The 26,546-nt window shown below is 47.6% G+C and overlaps 1 protein-coding gene across 3 annotated transcripts; it reads left to right on the plus strand.

Moving 5' to 3' along the window:
- The first annotated feature begins 816 nt into the window (after positions 1 to 816).
- On the plus strand, positions 817 to 25,409 carry grk5l (G protein-coupled receptor kinase 5 like). Of its 3 annotated transcripts, none has more exons than XM_030370217.1 (16): positions 817 to 1,344; positions 15,689 to 15,784; positions 15,932 to 16,044; positions 19,314 to 19,391; positions 19,612 to 19,709; positions 20,100 to 20,192; positions 20,559 to 20,622; positions 20,739 to 20,879; positions 21,395 to 21,585; positions 21,891 to 21,928; positions 22,081 to 22,170; positions 22,801 to 23,009; positions 23,366 to 23,503; positions 24,017 to 24,154; positions 24,382 to 24,509; positions 24,895 to 25,409. In XM_030370217.1, exons 1-16 carry the CDS (start codon positions 1,293 to 1,295, stop codon positions 24,941 to 24,943), a joined length of 1,716 nt encoding a protein of 571 aa, XP_030226077.1. In that variant the 5' UTR covers positions 817 to 1,292; the 3' UTR covers positions 24,944 to 25,409. The 3 variants fall into 3 exon arrangements, with proteins under 3 accessions (XP_030226077.1, XP_030226078.1, XP_030226076.1); XM_030370218.1 differs by having other exon boundaries at positions 19,612 to 19,670; positions 24,382 to 24,513; XM_030370216.1 differs by having other exon boundaries at positions 818 to 1,344; positions 24,382 to 24,513.
- Positions 25,410 to 26,546: the final 1,137 nt, after the last annotated feature.

The following is a 26,546-nucleotide window of genomic DNA, read 5'->3' on the forward strand; positions in this document are numbered from 1 at the left end:
GGAAGGTTATCGTTCAAGGATGCCACTGACCGTTAAAACAAAGTTTTAGTTTTTGGCGGTAGAAAAGGGAGCAATGAGAACTCTACACTCCACCAGATGGTGGTGCTAAATATGTATATTCAAGTAAGACGCAAGGCAAAAAATACTTTCAACAATGAACAGCAGTTGCTTTTCTGACAGCTCCGACGGACGCAGGAAAATATACGGTGATAGAAAATAATACGTGCCCTGGCTGTCTAGATATTCTTAATAAGGTGATTCAGGGTGATTCAGGTGAACACCAGCTGTCAGAAATGAACCGTCACAAATTGCCCCTCGACCGGGAGATGTAGTTCCGGCCCAATACACTGGAAATCAAATAATACCACTGGAACCTGTCGCCCCGGGCCAAGACCATGGTACCTTGCCAGATAAGTGATATTTTGTTCCTTTCAATGGCCAGTAGTTTACCATCAAACCAAAGGGCAAAAAAAATAACTGCAAAACGCCCAGACCATTCTGATAACGCACTGAAAGTAGGCTGAGAGAGGAGCCTGCATTGTAGCGTTATCCTGGTCAACCGCAACGCAATTTCCGTTATCTTCCCACGAGCTGTGTACGCTAGTTTTAACGGACCCTGTCTGGAGTGAGATGAAAAAGAATAACGACCAATGAATATCAATATGAAGTTCTTACGACAAATGGCACAAAATGTTCTCCCAAACAAACAACGGATACTGGAAGTACCACCCGTTCCCGCCGCTAACCCTGTCTAACGGAAAGTCCCGCCCCCTCTTGCCGATAACGCTAATTCGGCGCACCCCGGCTCAGGCGTTCCGTCGTGAGAAGAGAACGCCTGGGAACGAGGTTACACCGAAAGGGGGAGCGCCATTGCATGGATATTCTCTCCGTTGCACTGAGCCACTACCGCCAGCCCCTACAGCTCCGACCAGCAGTAGCAGCCCAGTGTTCCGCTCCTGTCCAACGCGTTATCAGACAAAAACGTTATAGGCTTCCGCTGATGGGGCAGATTGAAATATTAATCTTTACGCGTATTTGAGATTAATTCACGTATGGAACGGCCTTGGAAGAGAGTAGAGATGCAGCGCTGCTCCGAGAGCTCCCCACGAGAACCATACTGGGCTTTCATGACAAGCAATCCTATGATATCCTGTGTGTTCCATACGACTATGATATGAGTAACATCTGGTCGTGTACGGACGAGGAGTAACGCAACCGCACGTTACGACGTGAAGGACATTGTGGTTTTCTCTGCAGACGTTTGCGTGAGGAAAGCTCATTTTGGATTTGTGATGGAGCTGGAGAACATAGTAGCCAACACTGTACTGCTGAAGGCGAGAGAGGGTACGTTTTTTTTTTTCATTGAACCTTTTATACCATGGAGGAAGCAACACATGTTTGGATTAAAACTCAAGATCACAATATGTGATGCAAAAAAAAAAAACGCTACTCGATGACGGATGTTTAGGTGGCCTGGCGACTGGGCAGCACGTTACAGCATACAGTAGTTCAATCATACAGATTAATTTTATAGGCCTGTCGTCTTATGTAATGCTCCTATTAATGTAATCTTCCTTTACCAAACGCCAGGTCTGCTGTGGATGGCCCCGTGTATCACAGCCGATCTTCTTTTTAGGCCTTTTGATTTGTAGGTTTAAAGATTTGACATATCCTACGTGTGAGCTTGCGTTTCCTATTTGAGAGAGGGGGAGAAAAAAAAAACAGCGTCCGACATCCGCTTTTTCTGCCTGGGAATAAAATAAATGATGTGCTGATGATGAAACGGTGTGCCAGCTATTTCGCAAGATCGTACACGCTCAGGCAGATATTTAATGGGCAGTTATCTTGTTATCATACCAGGGAGTGTGGTAGCCTACCAGGGGATTCGTGATGACGTGATAGGTGATCAAATCAATCATGGTCTTCCCTCCTTCAAGCAATTCATGCCGTCTGAACATGACAAATGATGCCTTCACAGATTCGTGTCTCGAGTGCTCGTTTACTTAGAAATACCGACAGACATCCTGCATTGAGCATAGCATCTCAAATGCTTCAGTACAACTGTAAGACAGTGCCAATACAGTATTTGTATAACACTGTACATTAGTAGTTGGCCATGATCTATTTATATTAGATAATGCTAGGTACTGGCCGGATACTTGCTATGAAACACCCCGGTTTATGTTTGTAGTGTTTCGGTTTGGACAGACAATCGAATTGGATCAAATGTGGATCTTTCTCATAATATATGTATTTGTCAGGCAGTACTGTCCATGCATTCTTACATGAAAACATACTGCCATAAGGAAAGCTTCAGTGCCATACTTCTCCTGAACCTTGCTATAAGCCTCCATCCATCTAAAGACATGATAAAGTGACCTACAAGGCCATGTTTTCTGGTTTAACTCGCTCACCCACTCACTGGTACACACACACACACACACACACACATACACTCACACACACACACACATACATACACACATATACACTCAAAAACTTTTGTATAGCCTAGTGTTGTGGGCCTAGGGCCTCGTGGAATTGCAGTGACGCAGAAGAATTTCTGCCTCTGGCATCCTCCACAGAAATCAGACAATGACCATTTAACTTGGTGACAGGGAGCCAGAAGTGTGGGATCAGTTTTACGTGCACTGCACGCACGTCTACACACAGTGTACTGCCCTATTCTGATCAGGTAGCGTAACATCACCCAGACTAAGCTTATAGCGATGAGTGCTAGTGAAGAGGGAGAGGAACCACACTGAGAGAAGGGCCTGGTTGGAACGTGTTAGGCTGATGATGGGACTAGGAACGGTGGGGCTGAATGAATTAACAGCCTTATGAATTATAAGGAGCTGCTAATGAACCGCGACGGCCCTCAGTGGCCCCAGCTGCTCCCATCGGGGCCCACGAGTGCCGGCTCTGTGTGTGGCAGAGGGAAAAGGTCTTGATATTCTATTATTAAGGCAGCACCAAGCAATGCAAAAGGCCCAAAGAACATTGACAGCCAACAAGACGCAAGACAACCCTTATAATGAACAACATTTTGTTTTGGGGTGCATTATCAGTAAAGACGGCGCTATCAGGAATGTGTTGCCATTGGAAGATAACTAAATAGTTGTGTGACCTCCATAGGAATTCAAATGAGCCCCACAGAGAAATAGGTTGTTTCTGGTTATGTTGTGTTGTATGAACTTCCTGTCGCAGTACGCAGAGTGTATTTTACACTGTGGAGTCGGTCTCGTTGTGAGTTGTGTAAGGGGTTGTGTGTCTATCCTCGTTTGAGGCAGTACACCCGTGCCTTGGAGAGAATGTGAATGAAATGGAATGAAAACTGTTTACTTTTCCTTGTTGATGGGAATGGGTCTCGGGCCAGGGGCTAAACAAAGTGGCGTGCATCTCCTACAGGAAGTCCCTGCTTATTCTCTTAATCCCGGTCTGTTTTCACCAGCGTCCTCGCTTCTTGGCAGTCCAGATTAAAAAAACATCTCACAATGGCTGCAAGCCATCTGCAGAACTGCACCACATCACAGACCGCTTAACCTCCATGCCGCTAAAGGAAGCCTTTTTTATGCTTTCGTTGTGTGACCGAGACAACATGAGTGGTATTGGTCCACTGTGAAGTGATCGGCCACCAACAATAACTCTAAAATTGATGGTAATTCATGTGGATTAGGACCATCTGACCGACCTCCTCCAGGCTATGGTCGAGCAATACATCCACAGCCTCATACAGCAGCTAATGGCTGTCCAACACTAGGACAGCGTTACGCTAATCTCCTCTGGCATGGTGTGCATAGGGAACAGATAAAGGATATCTTTGGCTTTTATCTCACTCGGCGTCACACAGTATTCAAACGCTGTGATGGAGAGGCAGCTCATATGCGATTGAGAGTCCTTTATATTTGCATGACATAGTCATTGGGCACGCCGACGACATCCATCCAGAATGACGTCTTTCTTTGTGGGAGCCACTGTCCCCCATGGGTCTGTTGGGAGTGGGGGGGAGTGGTGAGGGGGACAGGAGCCATTCTGGTCAGCTTAGTATCGTCTGACCGATATCAATACCTGTTACCTCAGCAGAAAATTGTGATGTGCTCGATGACATTCTCAGAGCCCATCATCTACGTATGATCTGTGGCCGCTCAATCTGGTTTGGTCAGGTAACACTAAAAACCGAGGAGCAATTGTGTTCCCGCTGAGAACCACCGTGCACCATTGTCGAAGAGGTTGATGTCTTTGGGAATTTGGCCTTGATGCCGGTGTTATGGTAGTACAGAGATGGACTGTGCTCATTTTTTTAAGGCTTTTGCTGAAGGTAGCTATTTCTACTAAAACTTAAAAAGTGATTATGTACTCTTTTTTTTTTTTGCACAACTTTCCAAAACAGTTCCCCTGATCCCTTGGTGTGGTCCCTGACATGTAAATCAAAAAAAGAAAACAGCTTGGTCACAATCAGGTTATAACTGATTTGAAATATTGATTTTGTATCCTGGCAATACCACGGATGAAGTGTGTGTGTGTGTGTGTGTGTGTGTGTGTGTGTGTGTGTGTGTGTGTGTGTGTGTGTGTGTGTGTGTGTGTGTGTGTGTGTGTGTGTGTGTGTGTGTATTTTTGGTAAATGAGCTTGGTAAAAGAGGGTCACATACTACAGTACACTCTCAAAGGGGTGTGTGTGTGTGTGTGTGTGTGTGTGTGTGTGTGTGTGTGTGTGTGTGTGTGTGTGTGTGTGTGTGTGTGTGTGTGTGTGTGTGTGTGTGTGTGTGTGTGTGTTGGTTAGTATCTTGCATGCCTTGCCATTCACAGCTTGTGCAGGCAGCAGTCGAAGGATCCAAACCAGGTGAGGGTCATCAGATCAGCTCAGTAAATGAATGAGTGCGAGTGAGAGAAAGTGCATAGCTGAATCCACATGCCTTTCAAGTCTTAGTCAAAGCCAAGGTATTTAGACTGGGCTCCACCCCCACACTCTAGCTTAACACATGGGGTAATGCTCCTTCAACTTTAACTGAAAGGAGAGGAGAGAGATTTTCCTGGTCGGCGACAGGAAATAATGTATGACGATTTACCCAATCTCTTGAATGAAAAATCTGCCGACTTTATTGACGGATGAACATGGTTAGAAAGAAGATAGTTAGGAACTAAGGAAAGGCGAAGACAACAAAGCACGCTATAATTACTACCATTATACATGATGGGGATGTACATTTGATAACCTATATTTCAGGAAATTATTTTAGTGCATTCATGAAAACTATCCAACATCTAGATACATTTAGTATCGATTTGTACACCATATGTTATTTCCTCCTTTTGAGATAACAATTCAATGCAAAATAAATTTAAATGTATATCTGAATCTGCAAATTCATGAACAGTAGGAACCAACACCCATACATTACAGGGATGTACCACAGGGATATACTGTATATCGACACATATTTTTTCATATACACGTGTTCAATGTGCGAGCAGATTCTTGTGTTTTTTGCACGATGAAGAAAAAGGTCAGTGGGGAAACGAGTTGGAGCAAGCCCAGAAAGACGCAAGTGAAGTGACTAAACCGCACGCCATCAGCAGAAAGGCCGACGAGAAGTTCACAACAGAGACGATGATTGACGCAACACTAACTAATTTGATGGCCGTCATGCAGTATCCTGACCCTTCAGCTGGTCACAGCCAGCAGTGGAAGGTGAAGCCATCAGGATGTCATCCAAAACTTTGCATATTTCTTCCTTTCTCTCGCTATCTTTCTGTCTCGCAGCAACCCTGTCAACACACAAACACACATACGCACACGCACGCACACACACACATGCACTCACGCCCACACAGCATCACAAGCGAGTGACATTTTCACTCGCTTTACTTCCTACATCAGCATAATTTGGGAGTTTTTTTCACCCCTCGGCAGCATTGTTCTGAACAGACTGGGCCATGACATAATGCTATCAGGGCTTTTATTGGCTGACAAACAGGGACAGCATTAATGGAGACGACCGGACAATCCATGGGAGCCAAACGCTCCATTGTTTCAGCAGTAGGTATTTGCTTTTTGTTTTTTTGTTGCTTGCAGATAATGAGAAGCAAGAAAGCTTATCTTCAATGCTGTATCGTCCCATCATGGGCTTTTCAATTGAGATTTCAATTGAGTTAGGGTTAGGGCCTATACCGCAACATTTGTGCGTGAATTTTTTTTCCCCCTTGTATAAAGCATGTCAGAGCTTCCTGCTCCTACTGGAAAGGAATTTTGAACATGGAACAAGAGATGTGAAGTCCATAAATCTAAAAGCAAATGTTAATAAACATATACTTAAAAGCAGAAGTTATTGTTTGTAGAGCGTATAATCAAGCTTGTGTCTCTTCATGCCGTGGTTTATTTCCTTCATGGCTCCACATCTTTGGAACGTCTTCTATACTGCCATGCCGCCAAATGGAACAAGTATGAATATTTGATGTACATAAATTGGTAAATAATCAATACGGTATCCGTTGTATCATGAGCCTTAATGATATCCTCTGCATCCTCTTCTTAGTTGTACTTTATTTTACGTCAGACTTCACTTTGTGAGGCATTGGTGGGTTAGGGTTATAGGGTCTACTCAGACTTCACTTTGTGAGGCATTGGTGGGTTAGGGTAAGGGTCTATTCAGACTTCACTTTGTGAGGCCTTGATGGCCACACGGAAAGACAAAAGGCAGATTGTCGTTTCTAACAATAAAAGATAATGACGTGAGACAGAGGTCAGAAATGTCTAATGTCAGCGGAAGGGCATTTAAACAAATGTGTAATCTCCAAATGAGAAGTATTTAGGACGTCCAGAGGAGACAAAATCACTTCTACACAAAGTGTCTGTCTGTCTCTGTGTTTGCATTTCCGCGTCTTGTCTGTGTATATAAGAATATATTATAAGTATTATAAGTATATAAGAACAGCTGGAGATGAAACCGGCAGCCATAGAGGGTCAATGTAATTACCCTAACCCCATATCTCGGACGAGGTGTGTGTGTGTGTGTGTGTGTGTGTGTGTGTGTGTGTGTGTGTGTGTGTGTGTGTGTGTGTGTGTGTGTGTGTGTGTGTGTGTGTGTGTGTGTGTGTGTGTGTGTGTGTGTGTGTGTGTGTGCGTGCGCATGTGATCTCTGGCATGTCAAACCAGCATCCTGTCAGTTGGATGCATGTTGGGTTGATGTTGGCTGCTACTTTAGCTGGACTCTTAAGGGGACGTCATTCCTTTGTATTTGAACAGTATCTACCCAACCAATAAAATTTTGTTTAACGCAGATAGAAATGATTTATTCACCTCTTATGTGCTTTTGTTAAAGGCGCTGTAGGTAAGATTTAAGCGCTCATCATTTGAGTGTAATCTATAAGAAATGTAATAGTCATCCGTCAGCTATTCATGAGTGAAGGCTCTGGACGGAGTATATCAGTTTTGGTTGACTGCACACCTGCCTCTGTATGAGACTATTTAGATCTTCTGGCCAATCCCGGCTCACTTCTGAACAATCGGGGCATCCCTTCTCTGATTGGTTTGGGGATTCCATATTGCCTGGTAACACCTCAGCGTTATCATCTCATTGGTGGAAAAGTGTAGGCAAGGTTTTTTTTCTCTCTCTTTAAAACTGGAATCCAATCTATCCCTTTTAAGGGGATGTATAAAGACTTGGGTTCTCGTGATTCAACCCATGCTTGGCTTCCCATGTCTGCTATAGAGCCAGATCACATCACCTACCCACTGACCCTATCGACAGTATGGTGGAAAAAATCTTATCATCATGATGAGTAGGGATGATAAACTGAATGGGACTGTGCATATGAATATATTCTGACACCAAACAAGAACAATCCTGACTCTTTTGGCTTGACTTGTCTCCAGTAAAGACCGGATCTGAAGCCGGTTTGGAACTACAGTAAGTCGGCTTGGTCACATTTCTGCTCCCCTGACCAACGGTTTTATGAATAAGATAATGAACAGAGTTGCCAGGAGGAGTCACAAGGAGATAAACATTGTCACTTTGGATCATTAATTCGGGATGTTTGCAATAATAAAACCATAAAACCCTATCCTGCAGCATGCTTTGATGGGCGTTTTTCATCCTCGTTATTCTTGACAATGAGCCATTCAGTTCAGTTCATAAGAACATAGGGAGAGCCACCGAACAATCCACTAGTGTTGAGCGGCTATAGGACCCATAACGCCGGTCCGGGGCTAATCTAATGTGGACTATGCTCTGTTCCTCTGGGGGTTTATGGATGAGCAAACAGCATGTCCTCTCTCGGTGCCCTGGCCTGTATTGCTCTTTGATTGGATCGTGTGGGGGGGGTTATGTAATCCGTTTTATTGAGGCATATGTGATTAGGCGAGGATGAGCATCGTTTTTGTTTTTTGGTTCTTTTGTTCGAACCCTCGTACAGTTGTAGAGCAGGTGGTGAGAATGGAGTTACAGACATGCGTACGGTGTAACTGCCCTGCGCTCTAGCTCCAAAAGCTTTGTTAGCTTGCGTCACTAAAATGAAAATGGTGATTTCTTTCCTTTCCAGTGCAAATCCGAGAGTGTGTGGGGGGGGGGGTTCTCATGCACCTGCCACACGAACGAAGCGAGCCGCTGCTCATTGGCTCTTTGGTTATGGACCGGTTTGACCGCCTCGGTTTGTATTAGCACAAAGCCCATGCCCTCTGGCACAGTTGCTATTTATAATGGTCGTGTTTACAAGGAACTGTGATCCATACAACCAGAGAAGGGCAGTCGGGTTGCGTTGTTGATAGGGTTAGGGTTACACACAATTCGGGCACAAACGGTAACAGTAATAACAAATCTTTACGCGTCTGGGAAGAGAATAGCTTGGAATCAGCTCTGTTTCAAGGGCCATTGCACCTCAACCTTATTTCATTGCCGAACACTTCTGCCCCCGTCCTCCTCATGGTTTACATTTACATTTAGGGCATTGAGCAGACGCTTTTATCCAAAGCGACTTACAATAAGCACATTTGTATTAAGAAGAGAAACAATATACCGCTGTCGGTACAGTAAAGATGTTCATAGAACCAAGTGCAAGTACTAACAACAATCGCTATCATTATGGGATAGGAAACGCCCCAGGACTGCTGGTGCGTATAAGATCCCTCTCTTATGCTACACGGGTGATCTCCACTTTATAACTATTAGTCGACGAGTGACCCGACAAGTACAAACATGTGATCCGAGCTGCGGTAGCCAAACACAACGGACCACCAGGTTGTGCGTCAGCCCTGTTTGCTCTGTTTGAACACATAAGCAGATGTTCCAGCTGTTCCCTTCAGGACAACGCCGCGGCCCCGCAGCCGTTCTGAGGCGAGCTGGCGTGGGATGACCTCATTGGTGGAAACAGGGGTCGAACAAAGAGCTTCTTCCTCCCATAGTCGTCTGGGCACTGTTGCCGTCGGTTTCCTCTGGCAAACTGTGTCACGCAAACACACACACTGATAGTGACGGACCGTTTACCGTCAGGCACCATATTCAAACATAGCCCCTTCCCTTGATTGTTTTTTAAAACTGGAATACCCCACCCACCCTTCCCCCGTTTTTTACCCCGATTGGTCAATCATTCGATCAAGTGGAGCACATTGACACACACGACCCCGATGAGTCCTGTGTAGTTTGCTTGAGAGTTTTGTACTTTTGACCACAGGATTTGCCTGTATGACTTAATTGACTTTGCAGGCAAAATTGGAACCATGACTTTGCATGCACATTACATTTCCATATTGGGATGAGTCTCCACAACACATCGAACCACCACCATTCCCCTTCTATTTCATACATTCATTTTATTGCTGTGATTTCCCCAATTTAGGAGTAATTCATCCAAGCTAAATCTTTGACACCCTGACAAGGAAAATGGCTTTCTTGAATGTCAAGTAAAATCTTTTGAATATTTTGGAGTTTCACATATCCTATAACTAACTTGGCAAATTTTTCAGATTGTAATCATCCAATGATGGCGTGTGGGCCTGCTTGGCCTCTTGCTTTATAGCATTTGGTGCATGTGACCAGGATTCTCTTGGAAGACCTTAGTGAATTTGCAGACAAAATCGGAACAAGGACTTTGCATGCATTACATTTCCATATTGGGATGAATCTCACGGAAAAACACGATCAAACCCACCTCCAGTCCACCGACCTGAATAACATCTCCATAACAACAGACCCGACCTGCAAGCTCAGGCAAATGTGTTTTCAGTGGAAAGCAATGAGTGTCTCAAGGAAATTAAAGCATTTGCATCCCAAACTGACGCCGCAAGGTTTGGGTTCAATCCCAGTACATGTGGATTTACTAAATGACTACCCAACTTCTCAAGGGGTTCCGTGGTTTTGCACTTCCTCACAGTGTTCAGAAAACACTCATATTCAGATCACTACCGGAGGCGTGATATATTATCAACAGTTAATCACAGACATTGACGAGGATGTGGTGCAGACATGCTTGCCACCAACCACTATGACTGTCAAGGCTGCATCCGTTAGTATCATTTGACAAATGAGTTTAGGTCGCATGCACCCAGCGTAAATGTCTTGGGCTCGTTCTCCCACGTCCGCAGCCTACCTGAAGCCTTCCTCCAGCGACTGCCTACCTTTGTCTGAATGCACCGTGTGTTACAAAGAACTCATGGCTTGCAACAGTAGAAAGGGGATGACGACATTGCTAGAGATACAAATCTCTAGCAATGTCGCACACGCACACACACAAAGGCGGTTGTCCCCTGCCAAGACTTTATGGTTGGCTCACTCCGCAGGCTGCTTGATGACCTGTATGTACATAAAGGGGTGTTGGCCGACATGCATCAGAGCGCGTACTTCTGCATCTTGTGTGAAAAGCAGAGGCTGATGAACAGGAAACGACGGCAGAGAACGACTCAGACCTCGACGTGCCTTGCTGGTGGTTTGTTGGGGGGAAATTACGGAGTCGACAATTGCAAACATGTGTAATGAAGAGGGGATTTTCTCGGTTCGCGTTTGTTTTACTGTTGTGGTTTCACCGAGATTAAGAGCTACTGATCCAAGCTAACTCTTTGATCCCCTAACAAGGAAAATGGCTTGCTTGAATGTCAAATAAAATCCTTTTGAATATTTTTTATGTGAAATGTGCCAACTATTGGCACACTTTCTCAGATTGGAATCAGCCAAGGACGGAGAGTGTGGGCCTGCTTTGTCTTTCACAGAGTAGATGGACCACTAAGATTGCAATACATCTTTTTTTGTCGCTCAAATGATTGGCTCCATCGTTTTGTAGAGCGCTGGAGAGCCGCCAGAGAGCAACGCCCAGACAGGAAACTACTTGTCAGTGTCACCCTCCGATAAATCAGTTTTCAGCAGAAACGTTAATCCTATGATTTCCTGAACTGTGCTCAAATGTGCAACTGAGCCGCATTGGTGGACATGGAGTACAATAAGAGATATTACAGGAGGGAAAACTCTGGAATAAGGTGCTGATACATGAATGCACCACGCGGAAATTGAACGTGGAATACATGAAATTGTGGAAAGCCGTGCCCTGAAGGAAGTGTCGGTGAGAAGGGAGAAGAAAAGAGTCCCAATAAAGGAGAGGACCTAGAGCTGTTTGCTGGTCAACATTGTGTGCCAGTTCAACGGTAGGGCGGAGCACCAGAGTGTTTCGCCACAATCACTTCACACGGTGTTGACCCCCAAGCAGGAAATAAATGACACCTTTTGTCTCGAAGGCCTGGCATCACGTAGTCCTCATCGGTGTGCTCATTGGTCGGTTGTGGTGTTCGCATCGGGAGCAAACATTCTTCCACGGTGTGCTTATTGGTAGGGCTCGGTAAATAAAGATTTTTCTTACCATTATTATTATTTTTGCACTTTAATAAACAATGTCTTAATGCAATTTGCAGTGATGGAATGTTGTAGTTCAAGTATACTTTCAATTGCAATTCCTTTCTAATTTCAAAATTGTACTTTTGAGACTTGAGACAGTTTTGTTTACAGCTCAAGTTTAAACTGTCCAATTTACAAGTGTGCGCTTAAAACCGGTCGTTTAAGGTGAAGAGAAAAAATAAAGTACATTTGTGTTTTGTAACACAGTTGAGCCATTTTCATTATTTAAGAGCAGATTGAATCGAATCGTGATTAATCGATTCAGAACCTTATGAATCGAAATCGAATCGATTTAGGAAATTGGCCACCATACCCAGCCCTACTCATTGGTCGGTTGTGGTGTTCTCATCGGGAGCAAACCTTCCTCTACGGTGTGCTCATTGGTCGGTTGTGGCCCTGCCTCCGCGCCTCCCCGCAGACGTTCTGTACCTCGATGTACAACAGCTCTCTAAACCGATTTGGAGCGTCTCTGTGTGGTTCTCCCGAGGGCTCGACGGGCACGAGGAGGAGTGTCTGTTTACCCTCGGTTCCACCAGCGCCCGCTGGGTAGCAGGTGCTTGGAGTTTATGATTCTCTCAGGGGATATTCTGACTTTGAGTTATTAATACATCCAAGTTGGACCACGCTTGTTATAGTAAGGCGCCCCCAGTCTCCCAGAGTTGGCATGATAACATTGCCTCCCCTTGTCTTCCCAAGACTGCGAAACAGGCCCTGGAACCAGAATACATAAAACCCTGGGAAAACACAAGCCTTATCAATCTTGACGTAATCTGTGTACACTTTTGTTGTCTGGTTGTGTGCTGCCGGTCACTTCCTCAATGCAGGACTCTGCGTCCATATTCCACCTCTCGCTAGATAATGATTATAACTAGTTTTACTATTATCCATAAACTTCCCACTAATAGGAGTTTCCTCATTATTCCCCAAAGTATGGACTTTCTGTTTGACTAGGGGGAGGGGGGGGGGCTCGGCCGCCATGGCAATGAAGGGGGATCCGCTGTGTGTGTGTGTTCTAAATAAGATCAAAGATCAAACAATCGGGAGGGAGGGAGAGAGAGAGGGAGGGAGAGAGAGAGAGGGAGAGAGAGAGAGAGAGGGGGAGAGAGAGAGGGAGAGACACAGAGAGAGAGAGAGAGAGAGAGAGAGAGAGAGAGAGAGAGAGGGGGAGAGAGAGAGAGAGAGAGAGGGGGAGAGAGAGAGGGGGAGAGAGAGAGAGAGGGGGGGAGAGAGAGAGAGAGGGGGAGAGAGGGAGAGAGAGAGAGAGAGGGTTACAGCGTAGAGTCGATGTGGTGTTTCTCACATTCCTGGGTTATTACTTAAAGATGTCCGCTTGTCGCCGCCTCACTTTCCCACCCCCGCCCCCAAACAGCCCTCTCATGCGAGGGCCCAATGCTACGCTCGGAGCTTGTTTCCACTGGCAAGCGGGAGAGAGAGGTTGAGGGAAAGAGACCACGGGGCGAAGGCTGCTGTGGTTCCAACATTCCCATATGCACAGCGTGGAGACGAACATGATGTAAGCGATTAGTGCGGTTGAATGTTTGCGCTGCTGCCGTCGCGAATGCTGACGACACAGCCGTCCGTTGTGGGCCAGGGGGTTGGATGTTGTTTGTTAAAGGAATGTTTAAAGGTCCCATGACATGCCACCAGGTGTGGGTTGATTAGCCGTTACAAGCCGTTTTGGGAATCTGTCCCTTATGACATCACAGGTGGGCGTGTCCACCTAGATGTGTGCTGGATAGATCAGTCTACCAGCGTACCCAGTGGACCGTAGCAAACGTTGCTCATCTATCCGTCACACATCCAGGTGGATACGCCCACCTGTGATGTCATGAGGGACATATTTACAAAAAACGGCTTGTAGCGGCTAATCACACCACACCTGGTGGCATTTCATGGGACCTTTAAGTGTGGCGGGGATGGAGGCCAAAGGTCATCCGGTGTGGGGTGGAGGGTGGTGGAGGAGGGCCTGTCGGGATGATGGGTGTTGGCCTTCCTGCCCCGAGGTATCCCCTTTGAGGAAATGACATTTCTTTGGAATTCAACAGGATTGAGTGTTTTGTAGCTTTAGTCTCGGAGCGAGGTGTGATGCGGTCGTCTGTGTTGACAGTCGTGTTATTCATCCAGACCCTCTCTGATCTGTTCGCTCCTGGTACTGGGAGTGGGCTGAGCCTGTTAAAACACAGTACGTTCCTTCCCCTGCGTTTTCACACCCACTCGCACGCTCACACGCGGCCGCATACGCAGGCAAACGGACAAAGAATTCAAAATGAACCGCTACATTTTTCCCTCTTTCGTGGAATAAAATAAACTGGGCAGAGGACAAGGGGGATCTGGGGGAAGGAGGACGTCATTTATAAATATGTGCACATTGAGACGATGATATCATTCAATGCAGAAATCCGACACACATTTTCCTCTCTCTCTCTCTGCCTCTGTCTCTCTCTCTCTCTCTCTCTCTCTCTCTCTCTCTCTCTCTCTCTCTCTCTCTCTCTCTCTCTCTCTCTCTCTCTCTCTCCTTCTCTGCATCCCTCTCTCTCTGTCTCTCCTTCTATCTCTGCCTCTCTCTCTGCCTCTCTCTCTGTCTCTCTCTCTCTCTCTCTCTCTCTCTCTCTCTCTCTCTCTCTCTCTCTCTCTCTCTCTCTCTCTCTCTCTCTCTCTCTCTCTCTCTCTCTCTCTCTCTCTCTCTCTCTTTCCTATCTCTGCCTCTCCCCTTCTCTGCCTCTGTCTCTCCCTCTCTCTCTCTCTCCTTCTATCTCTGCCTCTCTCTCCCCTTCTCTGCCTCTCTCTCTGCCTCTCTCTCTGCCTCTCTCTCTCTCTCTCTCTCTCTCTCTCTCTCTCTCTCTCTCTCTCTCTCTCTCTCTCTCTCTCTCTCTCCCTCTCTCTCTCTCTCCCCCTCTCTCTCTCTCTCTCTCTCTCTCTCTCCTATCTCTGCCTCTCCCCTTCTCTGCCTCTGTCTCACTCTCTCTCTCTCTCTCTCTCTCTCTCTCCTTCTATCTCTGCCTCTCTCTCCCCTTCTCTGCCTCTCTCTCACCTTCTCTCTCTCTCTCTCTCTCTCTCTCTCTCTCTCTCTCTCTCTCTCTCTCTCTCTCTCTCTCTCTCTCTCTCTCTCTCTCTCTCTCTCTCTCTCCCTCTCTCTCTCTCTCCTTCTATCTCTGCCTCTCTCTCTGCCTCTCTCTCTGTCTCTCTCTCTCTCTCTCTCTCTCTCTCTCTCTCTCTCTCTCTCTCTCTCTCTCTCTCTCTCTCTCTCTCTCTCTCTCTCTCTCTCTCTCTTCCTATCTCTGCCTCTCCCCTTCTCTGCCTCTGTCTCTCCCTCTCTCTCTCTCTCCTTCTATCTCTGCCTCTCTCTCCCCTTCTCTGCCTCTCTCTCTGCCTCTCTCTCTGCCTCTCTCTCTCTCTCTCTCTCTCTCTCTCTCTCTCTCTCTCTCTCTCTCTCTCTCTCTCTCTCTCTCTCTCTCTCTCTCTCTCTCTCCCTCTCTCTCTCTCTCTCCCCCTCTCTCTCTCTCTCTCTCTCTCTCTCTCTCTCTCCTATCTCTGCCTCTCCCCTTCTCTGCCTCTGTCTCACTCTCTCTCTCTCTCTCTCTCTCTCTCTCCTTCTATCTCTGCCTCTCTCTCCCCTTCTCTGCCTCTCTCTCACCTTCTCTGCCTCTCTCTCTCTCTCTCTCTCTCTCTCTCTCTCTCTCTCTCTCTCTCTCTCTCTCTCTCTCTCTCTCTCTCTCTCTCTCTCTCTCTCTCCTTCTCGTTCTCCGAGAAGGAGGACATGCTTCAGAGAGTGTGTCGCATCCTTGTTGACCTTTGACCTCTCCTCCCCTCCACAGGTGGAGGCGGGAAGCGGAAGGGGCGGAGTAAAAAGTGGAAGGAGATCCTGCGGTTCCCGTACATCTCTCAGTGTGCAGAGATGGGGTCCACCCTGGGTAGGTGTGCCGCCGCCCCCCCCCCCCCCCCCCCGGTCACGTGACTCCGCCCGGGTCATGTGACCGAGGGTCTCCGCCCGGGTCACGTGACCGTGTGGGTGAAAACGTTTAGGTTTTGCTAACGCAGCCGATGTTGTCGCCCCGCAGACCGGGACTACGTGAGCCTGTGTGAGAAGCAGCCAATCGGGAGGCTGCTCTTCCGACAGTACTGTGAGACCAGACCAACGCTGATGAGATGCATCCATCTACTGGACGCCATGGTAGGGGTTCTCCCACAATCTCTCTCTCTTTCTCTCTCTCTCTCTCTCTCTCTCTCCCTCTCCCTCTCTCTCTCTCTCTCTCTCTCTCTCTCTCTCTCTCTCTCTCTCTCTCTCTCTCTCTCTCTCTCTCTCTCTCTCTCTCTCTCTCTCTCTCTCTCTCTCTCTCTCTCTCTCTCTCTGATTCCCTTTTCTCTTCTTTCTCTCGCTGTGCCTCCCTTCCTCCTCCGTCCATCTTGTTCGAGCTCCCTATCACACCCTTAACTCTTTGTCTCTCTAACCAGACTCTCTCTCTCACCCCCCCCCCCCCCCCCCCCCCCCCCCGCCGCCTCATTGTCACACACACAAACACGCTAACATCTTCGCCCCCTCGCTTTAATGGCCTCGTGGTTTGAAAACACACCGCACCCGAGTAATGTGGCTCTCCAGAAAACAGTCAAGCGGAGTAGTAATGATGGAAACCTCAATCCCCACCGCCCCCTCCCCCCTCTTCCTCCCCCTTCATCTCTCCGTTGCTTCCCCCATCCCTGTCTTACCCAGTTATAATCGTCCTCTGTAGCATCTTCCAGACGGGATATCTATCCCATGACACATGACATGACACTTACCGTAATGCTCAGAATAGGCATGTGACGCACGCTAGAAAGACAGCATTGTTTCTAACATGGCTTCGTAACTAACCCCCCCCTCCCTTTATTTGATCTCCATCAACATCCCCCCCCCCCCGCCCTTCACATCCTAGTTGCCCATCACTTCTCACAGTATCAACAGACACACAGGCAAACACAACATGCTACAAACTAAGAAGGGCATGAGAAGATACGGTAATGTTTTTGTTCGCAACCAGTGCATTATTTTCATAGTTTGGAAGTCTGTTCATGGGTCTTCCTCACTCATCAAACACATTGTTCATTGAATATTGTACATATCAGCACAATGAGAATTCCTCCCGTTTGATGTCGACCCGACAAAGGATTGCATGTAGCTAGCCACGCCCACTGTGAGGTCTCTGCATGGATGGTTGATCACACCTATAAACCCATTATGATGTCTTCAAAAGCCTGTTGTTGCAACGGTCCTTTCACTGAAACTCCTGTAAGACGAAATTGGCAAAAACATCACTCGGGGACTTCAAAATTACAGCAGCAAGTAAAATAATCATATTTACATAAATATATGTATATTTACATATGATTATTTTATATATGGGAAGCTCAGACAAAAAGCGAAATCATGCAGAAAAGAGATTACAAGAATAAAATATTAAAGTACTATATCAAAGTAATCTCATTTTTGCCTGTTTTTTTTTTTGTTTGAGGTTCCCAGTGAGTAAGGACACACAATCCCTCCCTCACAATAGCGGGCTGCGAGTGTGCGTTACTGTAACGCAGTCAGGAATGTGCTCGGGGGTGCCTGTGGTTCCTCTTACGTCAGGGGAAAGTGTGTGTGTGTGTGTGTGTGTGTGTGTGTGTTGCTTCGCCTCTTCTTCTCAAAGGCTAAAGGGGCGTATTATTTTCCCTTTGGCTGACCTCCAAGGCAAGGTTGGATTCGGACATCTCTCTCTCTCTCTCTCTCTCTCTCTCTCTCTCTCTCTCTCTCTCTCTCTCTCTCTCTCTCTCTCTCTCTCTCTCTCTCTCTCTCTCTCTCTCTCTCTCTCTCTCTCTCTCTCTCTCTCTCTCTCTCTCTCTCTCTTACTTGCTTCCTCTCTCTCTCTCTCTTACTCGCTTCCTCTCTCTCTTACTCGCTTCCTCTCTCGTTCTCTCTCTCTCTCTCTTTCTCATGCTTTTTTTTTCTCTCATGCTTTCTTTTTTCTTGAGAAAACATACTCAAAGTTAATCAACATTCAGCAGCCATCTCATCCCCATTCTCTGCCTCGTGCGCACCCTTTGTCACTCTTTGTTTACTCTCATACTGCCCTCATGTCACTCTTTGTGTGCTCTTGTTCTCTCATAAGCTGTGTCACTATATTTCCCACATGTCACTCTTTGCATGTCACTATTTGTGTCACTCTTTTTGTGCTCTTGTTCTCTTATACGTTGTGTCACTCTTTGTATCCGCTCATTTGTTGAGTCATTCTTTGTTCTTTCATACGTTGTGTCACTCTTTGTTTGCTCTCAAACGTTGTCACTCTTCGTGCTCTCATTTGTTGTGTCACTCTTTGTGTGCTCTCAAACGTTGTGTCACTCTTCGTGCTCTCATTTGTTGTGTCACTCTTTGTGTGCTCTCATACGTTGTGTCACTCTTTGTGCTCTCATACGTTGTGTCACTCTTTGTGTACTCTCATACGTTCATTACGTTGTGTCACTCTTTGTGCTCTCATTCGTTGTGTCACTCTTTGTGTGCTCTCATACGTTGTGTCACTCTTTGTGCTCTCATACGTTGTGCCACTCTTTGTGTGCTCTCATACGTTCATTACGTTGTGTCACTCTTTGTGCTCTCATACGTTGTGTCACTCTTTGTGTGCTCTCATACGTTGCGTCACTCTTTGTTCTCTCATACGTTGTGTCACTCTTTGTGTGCTCTCATATATTGTGTCACTCTTTGTGCGCTTTCCTACGTTGTGCCACTCTTTGTCTGCTCTTGTTCTCTCAGACGGTGTGTTTCTGAAGCCTCGGCGGAGGTGGTGGAATTATTTGGCCCTAAGAAATTCCACAAATCGTTTTTTGCTATGCTTTGTTTTACTGTGCGGCTGACACTGATGCTTGTCTGTGACCCTATCCTCAGAGTGTGTGTGTGTGTGTGTGTGCGTGTGTGTGTGTGTGTGTGTGTGTGTGTGTGTGTGTGTGTGTGTGTGTGTGTGTGTGTGTGTGTGTGTGTGTGTGTGTGTGTGTGTGTGTGTGTGTGTGTGTATGGAAAGCTGGTGACGCTAGTGTGACAAACTGTGACACTCCAGGACCTCATGGAATCTTGGCGTGTGTACTGTGCTGTTGCCAGGCAACGTAGGGTCATGTTAGAAAAGGGCCATTGATAGAGGGGCTGGCTCAGAACATGGCTCACATGTGTCTTACCCTCCTATTTGGAACACAAATGGTCTTCGAACATATAGAATATATCCAAGTTGTCTTGCCATGGAAAACTAGAACTAGAATCCCGTCCAGGGGTGATATCGTACCCTGTTTGACTACACAGTCCCGGTAAAACGTGGAGAATTAATATGCAAGGGACATGATATTGCCACGGATGCCATGGATGACGTGCGTCCTTTAATATAGCGAGGTCTCTGCGTGCTTTCCTAAATGTTATTCAATTTGTTTTTTTGTCCGTTAATCCAGGAGGACTACGAGGTCGCGCCCGATGAGAAGCGCAAAAGCCGAGGGGACCAGATCATCAAGAAGTTCCTCTCCATAGATGTGAATAACCCCCTTCATTTTCTTCGTGCATTTATATATTAATTCATATGTCTGATGAGATGCATGTGGCATTTTGCAGTTGGCCAACCGATTATCAAAAGTATGTATGTAATTGTGTGTGTGTGGGTGTGTGTGCGCGTGCGTGTTTCTGTGTGTGTGTGTGTGTGTGTGTGTGTGTGTGTCCATGTGTGTGTGTCCGTGTCCGCCCCCGCGGGTGAAGTCGACAGAGTGCGTGGACGTGGCGAAGATCTACGCCGACCAGTGCAGCGAGAATCTCGAGTTGAGTCCCTGTAAAGAGATCTTCAGCGACTGTCACAAGTTTGTACATGATCCCGTATCCCCCGTCGCACACACTCCTCCACGTTTCACTTACGACTCGCGCACACATTCCGGCTCGGGACAACAGGGCTCGGGATTACTTTACACACCATTGTTGCTGTTGTCGGGACCCATGTCAGGTCGTCCATCCATGGCGGTGCAAGACGCGAAGCTTACCTCTAGTTGACACCGAAAAAACTAGAGCACACGACGTCTTTATCCGTAGCGTGCGTGTTGTTTACCGAGGTAGAGGCGGAGTGAATCGGACGCACGCATGGCATTACGCAGCACTTCACCCTACACTTACGTGACGGTTCTGGTGTGACCCGGGGGTTAGTTGACCCGCTGTGACTGTATTGGCTGAGCGTGTGTTTGTGTCTGTGTGCCCAGAACCCTTCATGACTACCTAAGCGGTGAGCCGTTCTCCGACTACCAGAACAGCATGTACTTCGACCGCTTCCTGCAGTGGAAGATGCTGGAGAGGTAAGTCAGCCTCTGCCCGTAAAAGAATAATAACGATAAAAGATTGAAACTGCATCTGGCATTACACTTATCGTACTGGGGATCTAAGGAAACAGAGACGTGCGTCATGGTGGAAACACAGCTGTCGATGCATTAGCTTTGATATATCTTAAAACGTTATGGGACCGTCCGGTGGGCTTCCACAGCCGTCTTCACTGCCCCAGGACGTCCGTGTCTGGAGACGGTAATTGCATGCGAGGGGCCAGAACTGTCTGTACAGGAAACTGACTCCTAATGGAGCTCAACAGATAATCACTCCCCCCCCAAAACAATCAATATTACACGAGCGTCTATTAATGTCTGCCGCCATGTTCTGTGTTCTGTCAGGCAACCGATCACCAAGGATACGTTCAGGCAGTACCGGGTCCTGGGGAAGGGGGGGTTCGGAGAGGTGAGTGCCGTTGGTTTTGTTGAGGCGCAGCAGCGATGTGGATCGGCGTGGGGGGGCCGTGCCGGCGGGGGGGTCTTCTCGACGTTAAGGCCCTACGCCCTCCTCCCACCCACCAGGTGTGCGCCTGCCAGGTGAGGGCCACGGGGAAGATGTACGCCTGCAAGAAGCTGGAGAAGAAGAGGATCAAGAAGAGGAAAGGGGAGTCCATGGCGCTGAACGAGAAGCAGATCCTGGAGAAGGTCAACAGCCGCTTTGTGGTGAGCGAGCATAAAGAAACGATTTCCTTTTCCTCTCTGATTTGATTTGATTTAAATTTATTTCGAACATGTAAAAGAAAACAAAAAAATATATCATACAGAAATGAATGATGTTAAACAAAATAGAAAGCATAATTAGATACATAAATGATAAATACTTGATAATTGTAGCATGTTCGAAAAGTCCGTAACTCATTGAAATTAAGATTCCTTAGTCATAATAATAATAATTATTAACATTTTCATTTATTATTAATAAATAAATATATATATATTAGATATATATATTATTTTTTAACGTATCCAAACATATCACTTATATGTTCATATCAGATATATACTATAATTTCTTACACATTTGTCAAAAAAATGAATAAATAAATCAACAAAATAAACAAAAAACATTCATGAAAACGAATGTTTTTGGTTTATTTAGCTTATTGGTGCTGATGCCGTGATAGAAAACGAGTTCACAGCGGCTACCTTTCCCTCCTCTCCCCCCCGGGCCTCTATAGGTGAGCTTAGCATACTCGTACGAGACCAAAGACGCTCTGTGTCTGGTGCTGACCATCATGAACGGGGGCGACCTGAAGTTCCACATCTACAACATGGGCACGCCGGGCTTCGAGAAGGACCGGGTGCAGTTCTACGCGGCTCAGATCTGCTGTGGCCTCGACCACCTGCACAGGGAATCCATCGTGTACAGGTAGTCTAGGCAGCCTATCGCCCGTAGATGTGCGTGCGGCACAAACCCGCCGGAGACATTAATAAACACACACTTGCATGACGCGCTTGCCCACAGTGATACAAACATGTTGTGCGTGTTGTGGAAGTGGCGCTCCCTCTGAGAATTGCCTCATATCTTGATCGTCTGCTAAGAGGCTCAGTAAAAGCCACATTAGTCTGCGGTGTACTTCCTGGTACATCCGTGAATACTTATCGATCTGTAAACCCATTGTTCCTTATTGCTTTTTCTTCCGAATGGTTAAACTACTGTTCTAATCTTTTCAGGGATCTGAAACCAGAGAACATCCTCTTGGATGACAACGGTGAGATATAACCCTATATGGACTCGTATCGTCGTGTCGCGAGCACGCTCACCAAAACCGATCAGTCGAACGCGCTAACGTGCACGGCGGTAGCGCTCGTCGTCCTCCCCGCTGACCCCGGGACTCTGTGTGTGTGTGCCGGTGCATTGCAGGTCACATCCGCATCTCAGACCTGGGGCTGGCCATCAAAGTGCCTGAAGGAGAGATGATCCGGGGCCGCGTGGGCACGGTGGGCTACATGGGTGAGAGGAACCACCCCCCCCCCCCCCCCCCTGGCCCGTCAATGGCTGCTCACAGACCCCTCGTTTCTCTTCAAAAATCCGCTCAAAACTCACCTCTTCAAGAAAGCATACGGCACCTGACCCCACCCCCACCACACCTCATTTATTTTGTTTTCTTGTTTTTCTTTGTAAAGTGTCTTTGAGTGACCTACAAAAATGCACTATATATCAATTGTTATCATTATTATTAGGGCTGGGCAAAGATTCAAAGTTTTAATCGCGATTAATCGCATATAATTGGTGAGTTAACTCGCGATTAATTTCACTTTTAAAATCATATTTTAAGTCCCCTCCAATTGAAGTTAATGACATTATCAAATGGAATGACACATTATCATTCATACCAAATGTACTTAATAAGCAAAAAGTAGACCAAGTGATCTTGAGGGAGTTTTATTGACTTTTCTTTTTATTGATGTTGATATTCTGTGGGCAAAACCTTCAAAATCCCCCAAAAAAAGAAGAAGAAAAAAGAGAACGTGTGTGATGCATAAATTTGTATCATAATCGCGTTAAAATAAGATTGCGTTAACGCGTAACTAACGCGTTAACTGGCCCAGCCCTGATCATTATTATTATCCCCCCCCCCAGCGCCGGAGGTGATCAACAACGAGAAGTACGGTATGAGCCCGGACTGGTGGGGGCTGGGCTGCCTGGTGTACGAGATGACCGCCGGGAGGTCTCCGTTCCGGGCACGCAAGGAGCGGGTGAAGCGCGAGGAGGTGGAGAGGAGGGTGCAGGAGGAGGAGGAGGAGTACAGCGACAAGTTCACAGAGGACACCAAGGCCATCTGTAGGATGGTAGGCTCCTGAGAAGAGATGGGTCCAATGCACCCCCAATGTCCGGTTCACCTGTAGGCATCCCTAGAGAGGACGTCCCGCCCCAAACCTGCTCCTTAATGTCATGTTTCGATGTATTGGGAAAGAGAATCACGTTAAGTTGATTCAGATGAAAGACTGTCGAGGTACTCCATGGTAAATAGTTTAGACGATAAGCCGGTTGATGAAGTAACTAAGGCCCAATCCCATTTCTACCCCTTACCCCTTACCCCTTCCCCTTACCCCTTCCCCTTACCCCATCAAAACAAGGGGGATGGGTAAGGGGAAGGGGTAAGGGGTAGAAATGGGATTGGGCCTAAGTCTTGGTCTTCCTCCAGCTTTTGACCAAAGACCCGAAGCAGAGGCTAGGGTGCCAGGCGGACGGGTCGGCGGGCACCAAGGCCAACCCCTTCTTCAAGAACACCAACTTCAAACGCCTGGAGGCCGGGATCCTGGACCCATCCTTTGTGCCCGACGTGAGAGAGAGAGCGGCCCTCATATAATATATATATATATATATACAATATATATATTATACAGATTAAGATCTGTGTAGTGCTAATGAAGGGCCTGGTGATGATGAGAGACTTTATAGTTAATGTCTGTCTCTCTCTGTCTCTCTCTCTCTCTGTCTGTCTGTCTGTCTGTCTGTCTGTCTGTCTGTCTGTCTGTCTGTCTGTCTGTCTGTCTGTCTGTCTCTCTCTCTCTCTGTCTGTCTGTCTGTCTGTCTGTCTGTCTGTCTGTCTGTCTCTCTCTGTCTGTCTGTCTGTCTGTCTGTCTGTCTGTCTGTCTCTGTCTGTCTGTCTGTCTGTCTGTCTGTTTCTCTCTGTCTCTCTGCCTATCTCTCTCTGCCTATCTCTCTCTCTCTCTCTCTCTCTCTCTCTCTCTCTCTCTCTCGCTCTCTCTCTCTCTCTCTCTCTCTCTCTCTCTCTCTCTCTCTCTCTCTCTCTGCCCTCTGTCTTGCGGACCCCTGGTGCGCCCCCCCCCAGCCCCGTGCGGTCTACTGTAAGGACGTTCTGGACATAGAGCAGTTCTCCACCGTGAAGGGCGTCAACCTGGACCGCACCGACAACGACTTCTACTCCAAGTTCGCCACCGGAAGCGTGTCCATCCCCTGGCAGCACGAGGTAGTAAAGGAGTGCGGCAGGCTTCTCACACACACACACACACACACACACACACACACACACACACACACACACACAGACACACACACACACACACACACACACACACACACACACACACACACACACACACACACACACACACACACACACACACACAGACAGACTCTCTGCATCGCTTATCTCCTCTCCGGACTTATCTCCTGTGTTGTGTTCCCGTCCTCCAGATGATCGAGACAGAGTGTTTCAGCGATCTGAACGTCTTCGGCCCCCACGGGACCAGACCCCCAGACCTGGACTGGGACCACCCCCCGGAGCCCCCGAGACGCAGCGTGCTGGACAGGCTGTTGAGGAGGCATGTAAGATGACATGCACACGGGGTGCACGCACGCATACACGCACGTCGCACGCGCACATACACAACCCCACAACCGTACACATACATAACACACACACGCACACACAAGTACACGTACACACAACATAAACACATGCACATAACACAACACACAACACACACACACAGATGCACAAAAAGGTCATTAACACACCGACATTTACACACACAAACACACGTACAATCAGAGCACACACTTACACATCCAGGGAACCAACGCATGGACGGTTCACACACACGCACACACACACACACACACGCACACACACACACACACACACACACACACACACACACACACACACGACGCCCCCCTCACCCCTCTCTCTCTCCTCCCCCGTAGATCCCCGAGGTGTCCATTGCCAACAGGCGCGTGCAGTCTTCCAGCGTAAACTCTGTGGACTCCATGTCCCACTCTGCCCCCTAGTGGTATGGCAACCGCTCGGAGCCCCATACACACACACAAACACAACCATACACATCCATACAGACACACACACACACAAACACACACACACACACACACACACACACACACACACACACACACACACACACACACACACACACACACACCGAACACACACACACACACACACATATACATATACACACATAAGGAGGGAGGGAGCCCCCGGTTTACATTGGGGGGGTCGGACCAGAAGCTCCCAGACCACGTTCCTTCAGCCAAACGGTCCAACGGAAGAAAAGTTGACACTCATCGTTGACACTCATCGGGGGGGGGGGGGGGGGGGGGGGGGGGGGGGGAATGGGGAGCCTTAAGACCCTCAGAGCTGGGGGGGAGGGGGATTGTTTGGCTGCACCACCAAGCCACTTATGGTCATGAAAACAGGAACGGAAACATATAAAGACATGCTTACATTCAGGGGATGTGTTGTGTGAGAAAGACCACCACGGGAGGGGAATCGGAGCGGATTGGGTAGTCTGGCTCGGTTTTTATTTCTGGAAAAGTCCCGTCATCCTTCACAGTTCACAGTCTCTTCCTCTCTCTGACCCCGATCGCTGGCGTCGGCTATATGTATACGCCGTTCCCGGCTCACCCCTCGCCCTCTGCTATGACTTTTCACCCGTTTTTAATTCCTTGTTTCATGCCTGTTCCACCCCCCCCCCCCCCCCCCCCCCCCCCCCCCCCCCCCCCACCCCTACCCCCCACCCCACTGCCTTCCCCCCAAAACATCCATACCTCAGACTACTCGTAAACATTCACATGAAGTTCCTCCTTCTTAGAACATGTCCACCACCATCGCCCCCCGAACACACAATGTACAATGCCTTCCTGCACCCTCTCAGGCCCCAGATAGAGGCCCAATCCCATTTCTACCCCTTACCCCTTCCCCTTACCCCTCCCCCTTGTTTTGAAGGGGAAGGGGGAAGCGGAAGGGGTAAGGGGTAGAAATGGGATTGGGCCTAAGGCCCAATCCCATTTCTACCCCTTACCCCTTCCCCTTACCCCTTCAAAACAAGGGGGAGGGGGAAGGGGTAAGGGGTAGAAATGGGATTTGGCCTCGTTAGTCCACGTTATTAGAGGTTCTGTCGCTGTGTCACGCCACAGACCTAGGGACGGTTCCGTCCCGCCGTTCGAACCACCCCCCCCCCCCGGATCAGAACACGGGACTGTTTGGATCAATGATCTATAATTCTATATACACATATGCATTCTCTAAATATGAGCCTGCAGACATATCATTGTACCCGCTTAAAGCACATACACACACATACACACACGATTACTAAGAACTGTGTTGTGCTATCTTTGCATGGACAAGTTAACGAGAGAGGTATACCACCTTCTGCCGTCTGCATACCTCATTCCACTGATGTTACCATTGTATGCTGACCCTCCCCATCCCCCCCCCCCCCGACGTCTCTGTATATGTGAGATCGTGTTGACTGACTCTGAGATCGCGATGCTGTATGGATATTTTCTTTTTCTGCCCAAGTCCCCATGAAGTGGAGAGAGGAACACATGCACTC

The sequence above is a fragment of the Gadus morhua genome, chromosome 11 (genome assembly GCF_902167405.1).
Source record: "Gadus morhua chromosome 11, gadMor3.0, whole genome shotgun sequence".
In the NCBI taxonomy this organism is placed as follows: Eukaryota; Metazoa; Chordata; class Actinopteri; order Gadiformes; family Gadidae; genus Gadus; species Gadus morhua.